The sequence below is a fragment of the Danio rerio genome, chromosome 5, assembly GCF_049306965.1.
Source record: "Danio rerio strain Tuebingen ecotype United States chromosome 5, GRCz12tu, whole genome shotgun sequence".
NCBI classification, from domain to species: domain Eukaryota; kingdom Metazoa; phylum Chordata; class Actinopteri; order Cypriniformes; family Danionidae; genus Danio; species Danio rerio.
The window spans coordinates 20,032,883-20,048,069 of record NC_133180.1 but is presented as its reverse complement, the minus strand read 5'-3'; the positions used below and the strand labels follow the sequence as shown (position 1 = coordinate 20,048,069).

The 15,187-nt window shown below is 39.3% G+C and overlaps 1 protein-coding gene across 4 annotated transcripts in view; it reads right to left on the bottom strand.

Moving 5' to 3' along the window:
- The window catches only part of rusc2 (RUN and SH3 domain containing 2), a 28,066-nt gene that overhangs the window by 8,026 nt on the left and 4,853 nt on the right, over positions 1–15,187 (bottom strand). The window contains exons 2-8 of one of the 4 annotated variants that reach the window (XM_005165190.6): positions 9,317–11,008; positions 7,914–8,451; positions 5,600–6,265; positions 3,880–4,077; positions 3,508–3,654; positions 353–429; positions 80–254 (exon numbers count right to left, since the gene is read on the bottom strand). In XM_005165190.6, coding sequence (XP_005165247.1) covers positions 80–254; positions 353–429; positions 3,508–3,654; positions 3,880–4,077; positions 5,600–6,265; positions 7,914–8,451; positions 9,317–10,858 — 3,343 coding nt within the window. In that variant the 5' untranslated portion in view covers positions 10,859–11,008. Of the gene's footprint in view, positions 1–79; positions 255–352; positions 430–3,507; positions 3,655–3,879; positions 4,078–5,599; positions 6,266–6,636; positions 6,767–7,913; positions 8,452–9,316; positions 11,009–15,187 lie in introns of those variants that run through there. The other 3 variants (XM_005165191.6, XM_073952072.1, XM_073952073.1) reach the window with 3 other exon arrangements.

Sequence of the window (15,187 nt, the reverse complement as noted above, 5' to 3'; positions counted from 1 at the left end):
AAGAGTGAAAGGATACATTATTTTAGTAGCATCCTCATCTGGAAAACATCATTATGATAAACATCAAAACCTTTCATACCAAGTTGTGTGGAGGCTTCAACCACACTCCAGGGCTGGTTTTTGCGTTGTCCAATGATCAGGTCCAGTACGTATGCTTTCAGTCCATCATTCAGTATCTCCCGAATGGCCGGACACAAGTACTTCAGAATAAGGTGACCCACATTCGGACTAACTGAGCTATTACCCAATTTGGCCTGTAAGAGAGGCAAAGTAGACCAACGTTTTTTTAGTGTGGCACTAAAACCCAAGTACATTGACTTTCAAGATGGTTATTTGACATTTTATGTTCTACCTTAACACCTGCATCCCGACTGGTGCCAAAATGAGCAACTATCAGATCGACTGCAGTGTTGATGGCTTTCACCAAACCTAACAGAAAAGGACACATAAAGAAAATGGAAAATATTCTATTATTTAATATATCTAATCGAATTGAATACACAAGAAGTCTAGCAGCTGAAGAGGTCTTGGAGATGTGACCTGTCAATCTGTGAGATGAGAGGAAACAAATGAGCACCCTTTGGGAACAACATCAAGAGACCTACATCTGTTTCACATTCTCCTCAAAAGGGCATACTTAACATTCACTACAGATTCATATGAGAGAGAGGGGGATGTGTACAGCATTGCAATATTCCTATTATTCATTTAAGACTTACAGGGCTCACCGCAACTTTAAAGGTCATATTAACCACATCAAGCTTTAAAGATGATCTTGCTGAGGTTATAATGTTTACGTATGCATGATTATATAAAAACATAGGTCAATCAAGGCATTGTTTAAAATGAAAAGCAAGTCAGAGGTACATTTAGGATCAATATTCATACTTTTTCCATTGTTATGTGCTTGTGCCCAGTTTGCGTTTCTCTCTCTCTCTCTCTCTCTCTCTCTCACTCTCTCTGTGTTTTCCCATATCTGTTTTATATTCCCAGGTTCCGTTCATTGGTCAGTTCATCTGTCAATCATTTCCTACATCGTGACGTCACTTTGACGTCATTTCCAATAGGCCAAGACCACCCTTCATAAAAGAGCACGCCAGACCCCTCTTTTTTATTTTGTTTCCCTTTATTTAGTTAGTTAGATGCTTCTGGGGAGTTAGACATTGTTTGGGTTTTGTTCTTTATATATATATATATATATATATTCTGTATATAAATTTATTTTAAATTTTTCATTACATCAGACTAACATCAGGGGGTTGTAACCATTCATTTTGGTTGCAATTCATCTTTTCCTTGTATTTCATTAAATATGTTCCAATTTGCTGTCAACTTTCAGTGCAAGACTCATTCAGAAATATATGGTGTAACAACAATCTTGCGTGTAAGCACTGCTAAAATAAAAGGCATTTTAAAGTTTCACCGTGTAACTCAAAGCAAAAAAAAATAATGCTGACAAAAAATCATTTAAAACAGCAAGTAAGCTCTAAAAACAAAGGACTATTTCAAAGTTATTGGTTCATTAGCTTTGATAAAATGTCCTGTATATGTATGACACCGGCGTTAGAACATTATTCATCCACACAGAGAATAAGAGCTGAAGTTTCACTTGTCCACATAATGGATGTTATTTATTACTTTTAGGAATCACTTTCGCACATTTTGTTGACCATAAGTAACATTGCAACAACATGCCAACTAATTAACTGCTGACATTGTTCCACCAACAGACATTTTCCTTACAGTAAGAAGCTTTCCAAGTACATTTCAAATTACACCAACCCTAACCATAACCTTAAGGCTGGTTCATATTTCTGCATGGAGTGATCGGCGTGACCCTGCCTTGTGCGTAGCCGTGCATTTTATACTTCTGCATGCTGTTTGTTTTGCTCTGCAATAACACTTCCGAAACGCTAGCTGAAAGTAAGTTTCAACTGTTTCTCTTGTGTCCTCTTGTCATGTGTCGACTTTCTTTTCCAGTGTTTTGTTTTTTCTGAATGCTACAAGTAGCTAAGACTAGGCTGACCTGAAACTGACACCTAGACACAATGTCGAGATCCTGAAGCACAAGTGTTTCGAAACACTACACCGGCGGAGGATTTGAAACACCCAGGTCATGTGATTAAATTGTTTCGAAACACCAAGTCATGTGACTAAAGCAGTTCAAAGTAACGATGGTTTCTGTAGCGTTTCGAGACCTGGCAAATTAAAATTTGACTGACAGGGTCGGATAAATTTATATTTCATGTGGCATTGTGGATAGTGCGTGTGTACAAAGAAACTGCTGCAAATGGTCGGAGTTCGAATCCCGACTTGTACAAATACTCTAAAATAATGGTTTGATGTATTTTATAAATGTTACTTTTTAGGACCAAAAAAAGACATATTCATTCACAAAGTGTTTATTCAGATAAAACCAGACCAATGTTAAAACAAAACAAGTTACAAACACAGAGCAATTAAAAACTAACATCTATAGCTGCATCACCCTTGATTCAAACCCATTACCTCTGCATGCTAGTCAGAAACTCTCAATGCTTCACTAAATCACTTGTAACCTCAACTGTACAATGTGGGGTATAATACCTTAATTTGTTTAACTGTTTCTTTGCTGTAGCTGTTCCAGAGCAATACATTAATAAAACGACCAGTAGGTGTCACTGTAGAGACAGGTTTTGAAACGTTTCGAAGCTTCAACACATTTGCTTCGACTGTTTCAGGGTTTCATGAAGCCTCGCTTTGCTGATCCCTAGCTAAAACTGACTCATTCAGAGGCGGGAACCGGCGGATATTCAACAACTTTAATCATAAGGTAAACACAAAACTAAAGTTTCCATCTAGAGCTCCTTCATGGGACTCCACACTTGTAAACAATCGATCCATCGTGCTCGCGGCTCTCAGCACTGCCCACACTAGTCAGTGCTCCTAGCAGACCGATCACAGAGCTGACGCTACGCGTCGTTGTGATGTGTAGTTACATTTTTTTGATAGGTGTAGTTACATTTTTTCAGCATCGGCGTCAGCCACGGTGAAGGCTATGCCACCACATTAAGGCTGCGGCGGAGTGTACACGTGCACTTGACGCAGAAGTAAAAATCAGCCTTTACAGCAGGGGTGGGCAAACTCGGTCCTGGAGGGCCAATGTCCTGCACAGTTTAGCTCCAACTCTAGTCAAACACACCTGAATAAGCAAATCAGTGTCTTCAAGATCATTAGAAATCTATAAGCAATTGTGTTTGATTAGATTATAAACTGTGCAGGACACTGGCCCTCCAGGACCGAGTTTGCCCACCCCTGCTTTACAGTCGACTAATACTCTAATGAGAATTAGTTGGCATGTTGCTGCAATGTAACCTAAAATACTTAAATGTGTGCTTAAAAGGGATCATCAAAATAAAGTGACACCATTTTCTACAAACTTTACAGCTCAGCTAGACCTCCATTTTGAAAAATTCGAATAGCTTTTTTTTATGATGTTTTACAATTCGTGTTAACTAAGTCACCCACCTCTTTTCTGCAACAGGTCTATAGAGATGGATTCATCAGTATGAGCGTCAGGAGATAAGCAGAACTCCTCAGGAGGGCGCTCTGTCTGAGAGAAATAATCAGGCAGGAAGTCGCTGTAGCACTGCGGCAGCTGCCTCAATGACTGACCTATAAACAACACAACATCGGTAAGTTACAAGCAAGCATATACCAAATACAGTTACTTTGCTAAACAATGCAAACTGGTAATGACAGACAGATGATAAGATTCATTGTAACTACACTGGCATACTAAGAAATAATTAACTAAGTATAAACAGCATGATCCCACCCCAGCCCTCTTTCCAGCTCCACCCCTCAACCCCCATTGGGTGACAGAAATTGGTTCAGCACCATTCAGTCTGCCGAAGCTGAGTGCTTGATTGGTTGGTGGGAAATCAAAGACATTGCGCCGCATGACACGAGTCCCAGGTCTCTTGGTTTCCAAAGAACAAGAGAAAGAATGAGGGCCATCTTTACAGCGCTCCACACCCAGAGGGTTCTTGCGCCTGTACTCTCTCCATTTGAGTGCCTGTGGGGAGAGGTGGTGCACTGGGGGGTGAAATGGAAGAGATGATGGGAAAGGATGGGTGGAATATGAAGAGAAAGAAAGAAATATTGGTGAAAGGACAGTAAGATGGATGGAGGCAAGTATGTTTCGAAAAAAGGTAAGATGAAATTATGAAAAATGCCAAAGTGATAAAAAAAAATGAGCAGAAGGAGAAACAGGAGGGATAGAAAAGATAAGTTGTCATCAGTAGTTGAAGGAAAGAAAAGTCAAGATCTAAAGGTTATTGCACACTGAATTCAAAATTTTCATCTGTAATTTTTGCACTTAAAAAAATTAATTCGACCTCACGTTGTGTGAATCATATTGACACACTGCCTCTGAAACTTTCATCCGTCATGAAAAAATTAAGGCAGGTTAATTTTTTTCTGCTTTTTGCAACTGAAACAGCATTTTAAGAGGTGTTTTGACAGTTCAAATCGACCGTACAAGCGAAAAGTTAAAATACAAAATGCAGTTGTTTGAGCGACAGATACACTGCAAAAAATGCTTTTCTTGCTAAGATATTTTGTCTTGATTCTAGTCTAAATATCTAAAATTTCTTATATCAATAAACATTTTCTAGACAAGCAAAATATATTGTCTTGTTTTAAGAAATAATATGCCAATATTAAGTGAGTTTTTCCTCAAAACAAGTAAAATATTAATATATATAATAATATATAAATAAAATATGTTTTGCTTGTCTAGAAAATGCTTCTTGATTTAGGAATTTTTAGATATTTGGACTAGAAACAAGACAAAATATCTACGTAAGAAAAGCATATTTTGCAGTGTAACCACTGCATACAAACACACTGCACCACCTTCTATTATATTGTCTATGGTACTGCCAGTGTCTTACACATGTGAATGTGTAAAATATCACAAGCAATGAATTTAAATTCCACTGATTTCCTGAAATAAACTTTGCCTTTTAATAATCCAGCGCAGCTCTGTGACAATGAGCTGAACTCTCCTTTCTCTCTATGCAGTACTGGATAAACACAATATGTAGCCTATTCCTCTTTCTTTTTCTATTTTGGAAAAGAGAGAGAAGAACAACGCAACACTGCTTGAACTGACTTGAATGTTTTGTGTTTTTTATTATGAATTCCTTAATATGCATTGGACTCAGTGTGCAAGGTTTGTTTACGTGACAAATTTTTAGCATATGAAAACGAAAAAACATGAAAATTTCGGACTTTGGTGTGCAAAGACCTTGAGAAAGGAGGCTAAAGCTTTGTTCAGTAAGGCAGAAAATACTGTTCTTTAGGTCTGTGTGACTTAAAATGTTAAATAAAATCAAATTATTTAAGACATGTCATAGCATTATATACTGCAACTCTCTGATGTATTTGTTGTTTTGCATAAAAGTATCTGCTAAGTAAATAAATGTAAATTTAAATCAGAAGGTAATCAATCAAGAAATCATTTTTTTAAAGGAAACACATATAAATATATACAAGTAATGTACAACAGATTGTTGTCTAGAACTAAATTCATAGATTTATGCTCCAAACCTACCATTAGGCTGTCGCTGTGTCACGCATGCCGGTAAAACCTTTACTGGTTCTTCCTGCGGTGCAGGCTCCAACTGTCCAAGAGGACTTAGACCAGAGCTGGGAAGCGCTGGCAAATTTCCCCGGTGGAAGCAGTGATTTCTAGTGGGCAACGCAGGCATCAATGGACTCTGCTTCATGAGGGGAGCTGGAGGTGGTGTTGGAGGCAATGGAGCAAGTTTAGGAGTCTCTGTATGTATGGCCACTCCAGGTGGGGTGTGCTGAGGCAGAAGACCTGCAGAGATGGGGCAAGAGAGGGAACGTGGTGGCCGTGGACCATTCAGAGTCGGAGAGCATGTTGAGCAATTTCCAGAAGAGGTAGGTGCACCCTGGAGCCGAATTGGGGAATAGCTTCCCAGTGGAGATGGCCGCACTGTTGTAGGTGTGTTGGAGGTGCCGTGAGCTGGCCTGTGGTGTTCTTCAGAGTCATCTTCATCACCCTCTGGTGCTGCAGCCCCTCGACTCTGCATTTGGCTTATGTATCCGTCCAGAAGAGGAAGGATAGGCTTTGCCTGGGGTTTCCCAAACTGGTGCTGAAAAGTGAAGGGCTGGATAGGTAAAGAGGTTGGGCGTTGATCTTTGCTATAGCGAATTACAGTTGGAGAGGAGTCCGTCGAGCTAGACAGGCCACCTAGTGAGAGAAAGAGAATAGAGAGTGTCAAGCAAGGAGGTGTTGGAGAAAAAAAATAAGAGAGCTCAATACTGAGAACAACATTAGAATCTTTAAATGCCTGTGGCATCTGTGGCAGAACAGCATTGAAGGCAGTAATGAAGACATAAACAAACATAATAAAATGAATAAATGTAATTATTATATTAAACACATTAACTGGTGTGTATTTAAACCAGAAAGTCTAGACAATGACACAGCGTTTTAAAACAGCTGGAAAAGCCCATAGTAGAAAAGCCATATCAGTAGCAATAGCAAAGGAGACATGAGTCTAATGAAAATGAAACAAAACCATGCATATAACAAAAAACAGAACTCTGTCAAACACATACCTTAAAACACTACTACAAAAACATAATGACCAATAGAGATGCAAAAACAATCAGAAAACTGAGACCAGAACAGTCTGTTTGTGGAGCTCCTCTGTGTACACCTCTGGCTGTGTGTGTGTTTGCCTGTTCTGACCGGCACACAATGTGTGTGAAACGTCACTCGGATATTGCGCAAACTGTTTGCTACACAAGCCTGGGTACTCAAATGTCAGAGCTCGTATTACACTGCAGTGCTCAGCCAGAGCCAACAGGGGCAGCATAGCACCAAGAAAATAAACATGCACTGCAGTAACACAAACCAACCTCTGTTACCCAAGCCTACCTCCCTTTCTTTCTTAACCCCTTGCTATTCAATTAAAGAATAAAATAACATTGAATAACATCAAATCATGCAGCCTAAAGAACATTGATGTACCTTTTTTTAGCTATCATAAAAAATGTTCTACATGAAGAAAATACTTATTTCATTCACTCTACTGCACACTGATATGACAATTAATTCATACACTGAACAGGTAAAAAGTAGTACTGGAGGAGAAAGCTTTATGAATTTTAATTGGCATGATAAGAAAGGGATGACTGAATTACATTTGTAGGTCCACAGTCATGCAATATCTTTCAGAAATGTGGGGTGAATTATTTTGACTTCATATTAATCCTCTATTAACCACCCAGAACAACTTAGCAACACTTCTTAACAACAGTTAACTAAAGAAGAAGAGTGGTAGCTAGCCATATTAGCTTGGAAAATAAAACAAATTAATCATGTTATGGACAATCACTCAGCATACATAGGCTAACGCTAAGTAGCTAGGTCTGAAATGCTAAAAAATGCTGAAATACTAGAAAATTGTTACCTGTAAATACAATTAAAAGTCTGTAATAAAATAAAATGATGGTGCAACCCAACCAATACATTCAGCAGTCAATAAACATCCTAAAATTCATCCAGGCAGCACGATAGCTTTATTTATGCAATAAAAAGTAAACATAGCAGAATATCAGGAGCTAAACAGCTAACACATTTCATTAGAAAAAAACATCTGGTGATAATACAATGTAAGTGGGACTACAAAAAAGTCAGTCTCAAATAAATAATTAAATTAAATTAAATTAAATTAAATTAAATTAAATTAAATTAAATTAAATTAAATTAAATTAAATTAATAAATAAATAAATAAATAAATAATTAAATAATTAAATAAATAAATATGAGCCAGCTATTTCATACATAACAATTGAACATTTGTCTAATATAGAAGATACTTTCCCTTACCTTCTGCTTTGGATCGAGTCTGTCTTCCCATTCCCCCTGGAGATTCTCGCAGTGGCGTACTCCATGGTCTATATGAAGAGGACAAATCACAGCTCCCCTGACTATGACATCGAGTCAGAGGTGGCAAGCTATGGCTCTGACCCTCAGGAAGGCCTTCCAGGATGGGCGAGAACTCTCCAGAGGAATGAGAGTGTGTGGACGTGGCCTCGATCCCACTCCTCTGAGATGGCGATCCTCCGGTTCTTCTCTTATTCCTTGCAATTTCAGCAAAGGAAGTAACACGTGGTGGAGGTGGCGGGCTTGGGTCTGCACTCTCACTGAGCCGAACAGGGCAGCTGAGCATACGCTCCAAGGATCCAAGACGAGGAGATGGAGACTTGTCCAAGTTCCGATCATAGCTTCGAGAGCGAGGTCGACTGCTCCCCGAAGCAGCTACTGAATTACAGGCTGTTGTAGGTGGAGAGATGTTGATATAAACCTGCCCCTCAATTACATTCTCATGAATAGAGTCAATGTCAGTTGGGTCATTTTCTTCATTCTGAAAAAAGAATAGATAAAGCATGTAAGGAAGGAGATAGGCCTGGGACAATAAATTGATGCACTGTAAATCAATAAATGATTCAGAACTCAAAGCAAACTTATCTTGACTCAATTCTGAGCTTAGTTTTTACCACCAGATGGTGCTGTACACTTTACAAACACACACACAGTCAATTTTTACACATACCACTTGAACATAAAAGCTGGTTTATACTTCTGCATCAGTGATTGGCGTGATCAAAGGTGCAAGCCTTGCGCGTGGCCGTGCATTTATACTTCTGCGTGCTGTTTGTGCTGCTCTGCAAATAACACTTGCCAACAGATTTGTACGGCTCTCAACCCAGCCCACACTCTCATCGCTACCAAGCTGACCAATCACAGAGCTTGCACTATGCTACGTTGCAACATGTGGTTACATTTTTTAAAGAGGTGCACATCAGCATCAGCCACGGTGAGGGCTATGTGACCATACAAAGGCCGCGGCGAAGCATATGCATGCACTGGATGCAGAAGAATGAATCAGCCTGAAAACAAACATTAAGTATTTGCTATTGCATTTACATTACATCCTGTGCAATAAAAGGCATGGAGCAAGTTCATTTGACCACTTACAGTACATGACCGAAAGCACAATTGCTCTTCTTCGGGCTCACTAGGTTAAAAACTATACTAGAGTGTCATATGCTGTTAAATGCTAAGACCAAAATTGATTCCATAGACAAACACAATGCACTCCAAAACTCCAAGAATTAATCAATGGATTTATCAGCCTTGCCCTAGAAGTCAAATGAAAATTAAGAAAGAAATAGAGCATGGAAGACAGCACAAAATGCTAATGCTAAATAGAACACTGAACAACATACCAGTTCTGTGTCTTCCTCTTCTTCATCCTCTTTCATCTGCTGAAATAAGTAGTACTCTGTTGGTTGAGCGGGACTCCCTTTGCTGTGCTCATCTGAACAGCTTGTGACCGATGATCCCACAGGACTGGGAGAGGACTGGGAAGAAAGGTCACATGTCACAAGCTTGTAGTAATTCTGTGTTGCTACAACCAAGCGAGCTTGGCTTTGAAGACACGAAGTGAGGTCATTGGCAGAGGTTTCAGCAGACGACAGTCCCTCACTTCCAAGAATGTTATGGTAGGAGTTGCAGTTGGCATCTACTTCCAAAGTGGCACCTTGTTGCTGAGATATAGAGGAAGAGTTTGCATGTTCTTGTGTGGCTAAAGGATGCTGAGGGGGTTCGACTGGGGAGGTGTGAAGGTCTAAGTAGAAAGCGCCACGTCCACTGCTACATTCTGTCCCGCACATCCCAACAAGCTCAGACACAGATGAGGCACAGGATTGCTCAGTGGAACTGTTGATATTTAGGGACTGCTTAGCTGGGACAACATTGTTCATCTTGTTGTAAATCGTGCTGAAGTTAACCAGTACTCCATCTGAGCTATTGCAGGAGGAATCACTGCCATAGCCCTGGTGACACTCAGAAAATTCCTGAAAAGGTTCAGAGTATGGTTGGGAAAGGCCACAGCATGAGCAGTGTGGTGCTGCCAGACTGGAAGACTCTGAGCTGCCTCTTCCCCCCTGCATGGAGTGGTCCTCATAATCATCATCCTCACCCCATTCCTGCTCACCACAGTCCATAGAAAGGGTTGAACCACTGCTTCCATGGCGTCTCTGGCTATCTAATCTCAGCATGTTCAGACCCTCCATGTGAGTAGACAAATCAAAAGTCCCACTTTTATGGTCTCTACTCTCTGCTTCCCTACTTGGTCCATTTGTTGAACACCACTGTTTTTCTGTAGACTCATGCAAGAGAAAAGGTTCAGCAGTGAACCCAAGGTCATGTAGGTGGAAAGGTGGCAGGTCTTCATTTGAAAGCATTGCATTCGAGATTTCATGCAAATTTCCATGCAAGTGAAAAGAGGAGTCTTCCAAATATCCATTTAGATTGTCTTCATCCTCATCATCTTCATCTTCAGTGTTGAGAAGAAAGGGGTTGCGCCTTGGCCGTTCATGTGTCTTCATCGAAAGGCTTTGAGCATGATCTTCAGAATTGCTTGAGGTGAAAGAGGAAGTGTCACTTGCCATACTCCCTTCCCTTCCTCCCCTTCCTCGTTTCTCTCCTACTCTCATCCCCCCATCCCCAAAAGTGTCACTAGAGCTGAGGCTGCTGCTTGAGGTCTGTATGAGACTGCTGTACACCAGTGCCTCCCGCTGAAGAATGTCTCTCTCAGGTAGGGAGGTCGTCCGACTCAATCCCAGGTTCTCCGGACAGCTGAAAGGATTACTGTTCCTTTTTAATGAACTACCACAGCACTTCCGTGAACTAGAAACCTGGCAGTGAACCAGCGGAATGTGGTGGACAATAAGAGTCTCTCCTGCAAGCTTAGGTGGACTGTCCATTGTCTTCTAGTGTGGGCGAAGACAGAGTATACTGGGATATTTACAGAATGGGGTTTTCAGAGGATTTTAGTTGACACGTCCAATGCCAATCCGTGGTTTTGGAGAGTGATGAACATTAAAGTAAAGGTTTTCTTGGCAGAAGGAAAACATCTGGGAAAAAAGAAGCAAGACAAGATTTTGTTATAAACTGTCCTATTGAATTAAATTATTTGATGCTAATAGGAAATTATATTTTACTTGGGTATCTTGTTGTTTCACTGAACTCACCACTGTTTACCGAGTGTAACCACAGATACAGGGACACTGAAGCTTTTTAAAGCCGTGATTCATCAGCGGATCGCTGATATGTCAGTTTACAGACCAACCAGCTCATCGATGTGACTTTACAACGCTTCAATGTCCCTATATCTGTGGATTCACTCAGTAAACAGCGGTGAGTTCAGTGAACTGAAGACCTTCACGGCTAATCACAGTCATTTCTATTGAGCACATCGACACAGCAGCAAATCAGTGCTGTTTAAGAACGTGCTCAGTAGCGCTCAAATGTCAAATGGACGTTTTAAAAACTTCAGTATAGATTAGTACCAAATTCCAGTATCGTGCTAAGCCTACCTGAGACACAATTATTACTTCAGAAAATAAAGTTCACAGCATAATTTCTGCTCACATTCAGTTGATAATAATGGATTTAGAATGTGGATTATGGTTTTTTTTTAATTATTGATTTTTAATGTGATTAATACATTTAGTGAAAAACTGCACTATAGCACATACAAACGTTTTAACAAACACAAGCAAGTGACCAAAAACAAGATGGCTGCCAAGGAAGTAGTGTTATGGCTTTTTAAAACACTGTAGGCCAGGGGTGGCCAATCCTGTTCCTGGAGAGCCCCCTTCCTGCAGATATCAGTTGCAACCCATATCAAACACACCTGCCTGTAATTATCACGTGGTGTTCAGGTCCTAATTCATTGGTTCAGGTGTGTTTGATATCGGTAGCAACTGAAATATGCAGGAAGGTGGCTCTCCAGGAACAGGGTTGGCCATCCCTGCTGTAGGCCAATCAGGAACAAGCAAGCTGGAAGTGGCCAATTAGATGTGCTATAAGATGAGACAAGACAAACATAGGATTGTAACATACATCAAACTAAAGTATCTCACTTCTATTTCTAAATAGTAACTTTTATGTGAAGCAGGGGTGCCCAAACTCAGTCCTGGTAGGCCGATGGCCTGCAGATTTTATCTTCAACTCCAATTATACAAGCCTGAACCAGCTAATCAAGCACCCCTGATGTAAATGGACATAAAAACAAGGCAAGGCAAGGCAAGTTTATTTATGTAGCACATTTCATACACAGTGGCAATTCAAAGTGCTTTACATAAACAGGAATAAAAGAGACAAGTATAAGAAAAATAAAAACTAATAATAAAAATGATTAAAAACAGACAAAAACAGATTAAGTGTGTTAAAATAGGTCATAAAGAAATGAAAAAGAAGAGAACATGAAGAGAATAGGACTCCAAATGTTCAAGAAAGTACTGTATGTAGGCGTGGGTTTTAAGGTTTACTGTGGTTTGGAATCTTACACCGGCCCATGCCTAACTGTATGAACGCTGAACTCAAAAAAGAGAAAGCCTGCACAAAAACTTTGGCACATACATGCTAACCAGAAGTTGATATTTGACCATGCATGGATATTTATATTCCGGTGTAGAGATGATTCAAACTTCGCTGGAGAGAGGAAGGGTGGAATGAATGTTGACCATGACCTTATTTTAGACAGACGGAAAGCTTGAAGGAGGAAATGGCTGTGGATCATTGACCTGTTGTTAGGGCCCAGAGTGGGCAGACACATACAGTACAACAAAAAGTAATAGGACGTGCAAAGCTTGACAATGACCTTAAACTCTCTCTCTGGAGTAGTAGAGCACATTACATCAGCTGAAAGCCTCTATGTGTGAGTGTGCCTTTAAGTGTGACAGTCATCCCATTGTATAGTAACAAGACAAAATCAATAGTATAATCCAGAGCAGTGCCATTAAATAACAGAGGAAAAGACGGTTGTTTTTTAATGGCCTAAAACTTTGACATGTAAGCATTATAATAACATTGTATTAACATTCATTTTTGTTGTGATAAGCTTAATAATAAAGATGGCCGATGCAGGGCGAATATGTGAGTGTTTTTGGAAAGGCGGACAGAAGACTTTAGTCCAGTGTTGTGTCGACATTTACATATTTTGTTTCTGTACATTTGTTATATTTTAAAATGGACTTTTCTGAGAGAAAACTAGTAAAATTATATTTTGCTTTAGAGCATTCAATCTGTGTTCTACTTTTATTATCTTTATCATCTAACTATTACGAAGGTTTCGCACAGTTTTACCTGTGGTTAATTCTTAATATATTGACAATAACCTATTATATAAAAAACACAGAATATCAATATCAATCTAATGTAATTATGTGCATTTTATACAGAGAGAAATCCATTAGATGGATGTGTCATACAACAGCAAGAGAACCTCTGGAAGTGCTAACACCATCTCTCAGTCAGAATCCTCTGTAGTTTGGCGAGATTAAACTTCATTACATAACACTTGTCTTCCTCTAGGCCTGCAGGTGCTTTGGACAAAAAAATCATACATTCTCATCCACACACATGTAGTTCCAGTCATTAGCCCCTTTCACACATACAGACCTTTCCGGAAAATTACCGGCAATTTTCCGGAAAGGTGTGTATGTGTGAACAGGCCCTTTTTGAAAATACCGGTAAATTTGTTCTGGCTATTTTCTGGAAAGAGAAGTTGTAACATTACCAGTAATTTGCCAGAATGCTGCGCTGTGTGAATGCAGAAGGAAGATTGCCGGAAAGAGCACAAGCACGTCTAGAACGTGCTGACATAAGACGTCTGCTTTAGCCAATCAGAACAGTCAGACGCATTTACGTCCGTGTGGTTAATGAGAATTAAAGCGCTTGAATATTTTCCCAGACACCTTCAAGCTTTGCGTGTGCCCGTGAAACAGCCCGTGAGTTTCATGTACATCTCGACATGCGAAAGTGTTTCTCTATATGTTTTCATCGGAGTTGTTCACAATACTGATCCATCCACAGAGTTTTTAATGTAGTCAAATGTTTACAAATACAAGCCCAGCCGTTTAGAGGTCATTTCTGGTTAATGATTTCAGAATTTCCCAGTATTTTGGAACGAATGTGTGAATGCTCTTTTTCGGAAAAATTCCGTAACGTCCTCGCCTGTGTGAACATCGCTTTTTTGAATTTACCGATAAAGTCTTTCCGGAAATTTACCAGATATTTACTGGTATCACTGTTTGAAAGGGGCTATTGTTATCACAGCTTGAAATAAATGCGCTTCCCCCAAACATTAGTAGTAACCATAGCAACTTCTATGAGTGACAGTTGCCTTCCTTTTTTTGTAGTGTGAGCACATGTGTTTAACAGCTGCTAAACTCTGACTGCTCTCCGCTGTTGAGCTCATTTATGAACCCAGCGGATTCTGTCCCACTATCATCCCATTTAGGCATTTTAAATCTTTCTATAAAAGGTGGCAATAACATCAACACAGTCTATCTCGAATGTCATAATTGCGAGAACTCTTCAACAGTTTTTCTTTCATTATTTTTATTTTTATTTTTTTGGACTTGTAAGCACTTTGAAAATTAATATAAAGTGGCTGCATTCCTATCCAGCCTCCGAATCAGTCAATTTATGTAATGCTGCATGACTGTCAAACGTGTTCCATAATGATACACTTTTGCACAATTGGCTTCTCTACGCACAATTTGAAAAAGACCAAAAGTGGAAACTTTGAGATTAAGATGTGTGTAAAAATAGAAAAGGGGTGTTATGCTGTATTTTTTAACCCAGTGTTGACAGGTATGAATCTTAAGTTTTCATAATATGGCCAACAACTTTATGAACGTTTACATTATGTGCACAGTCTTTAATGTTTTTAATAATTTTATTCAATTTCTTAATGTTCAAAGCAACATTAAGGGACTTTCTTTGCATAATAATTATATTATTGTTTTATTATTATTAAGATGGCGGTTCATTCCGCTGTGGTGACACATGATTAATAAAGAGACTAAACCAAAAAGAAGATGAATGAATGAATGAATGAATGAATGAATGAATAAATTAATTAATGAATGAATGAAGACAGCTAGTTTATTTACTTTCAAATTATTCTTTTATTTGTCATTGACATGCACATGATCTCTCTTATACTCACAAGACCTTTCTGTCTATCAATGCTGATTCAATGTGGACTAGATCTCATAATTAGATGTCATAACTGATGAAAA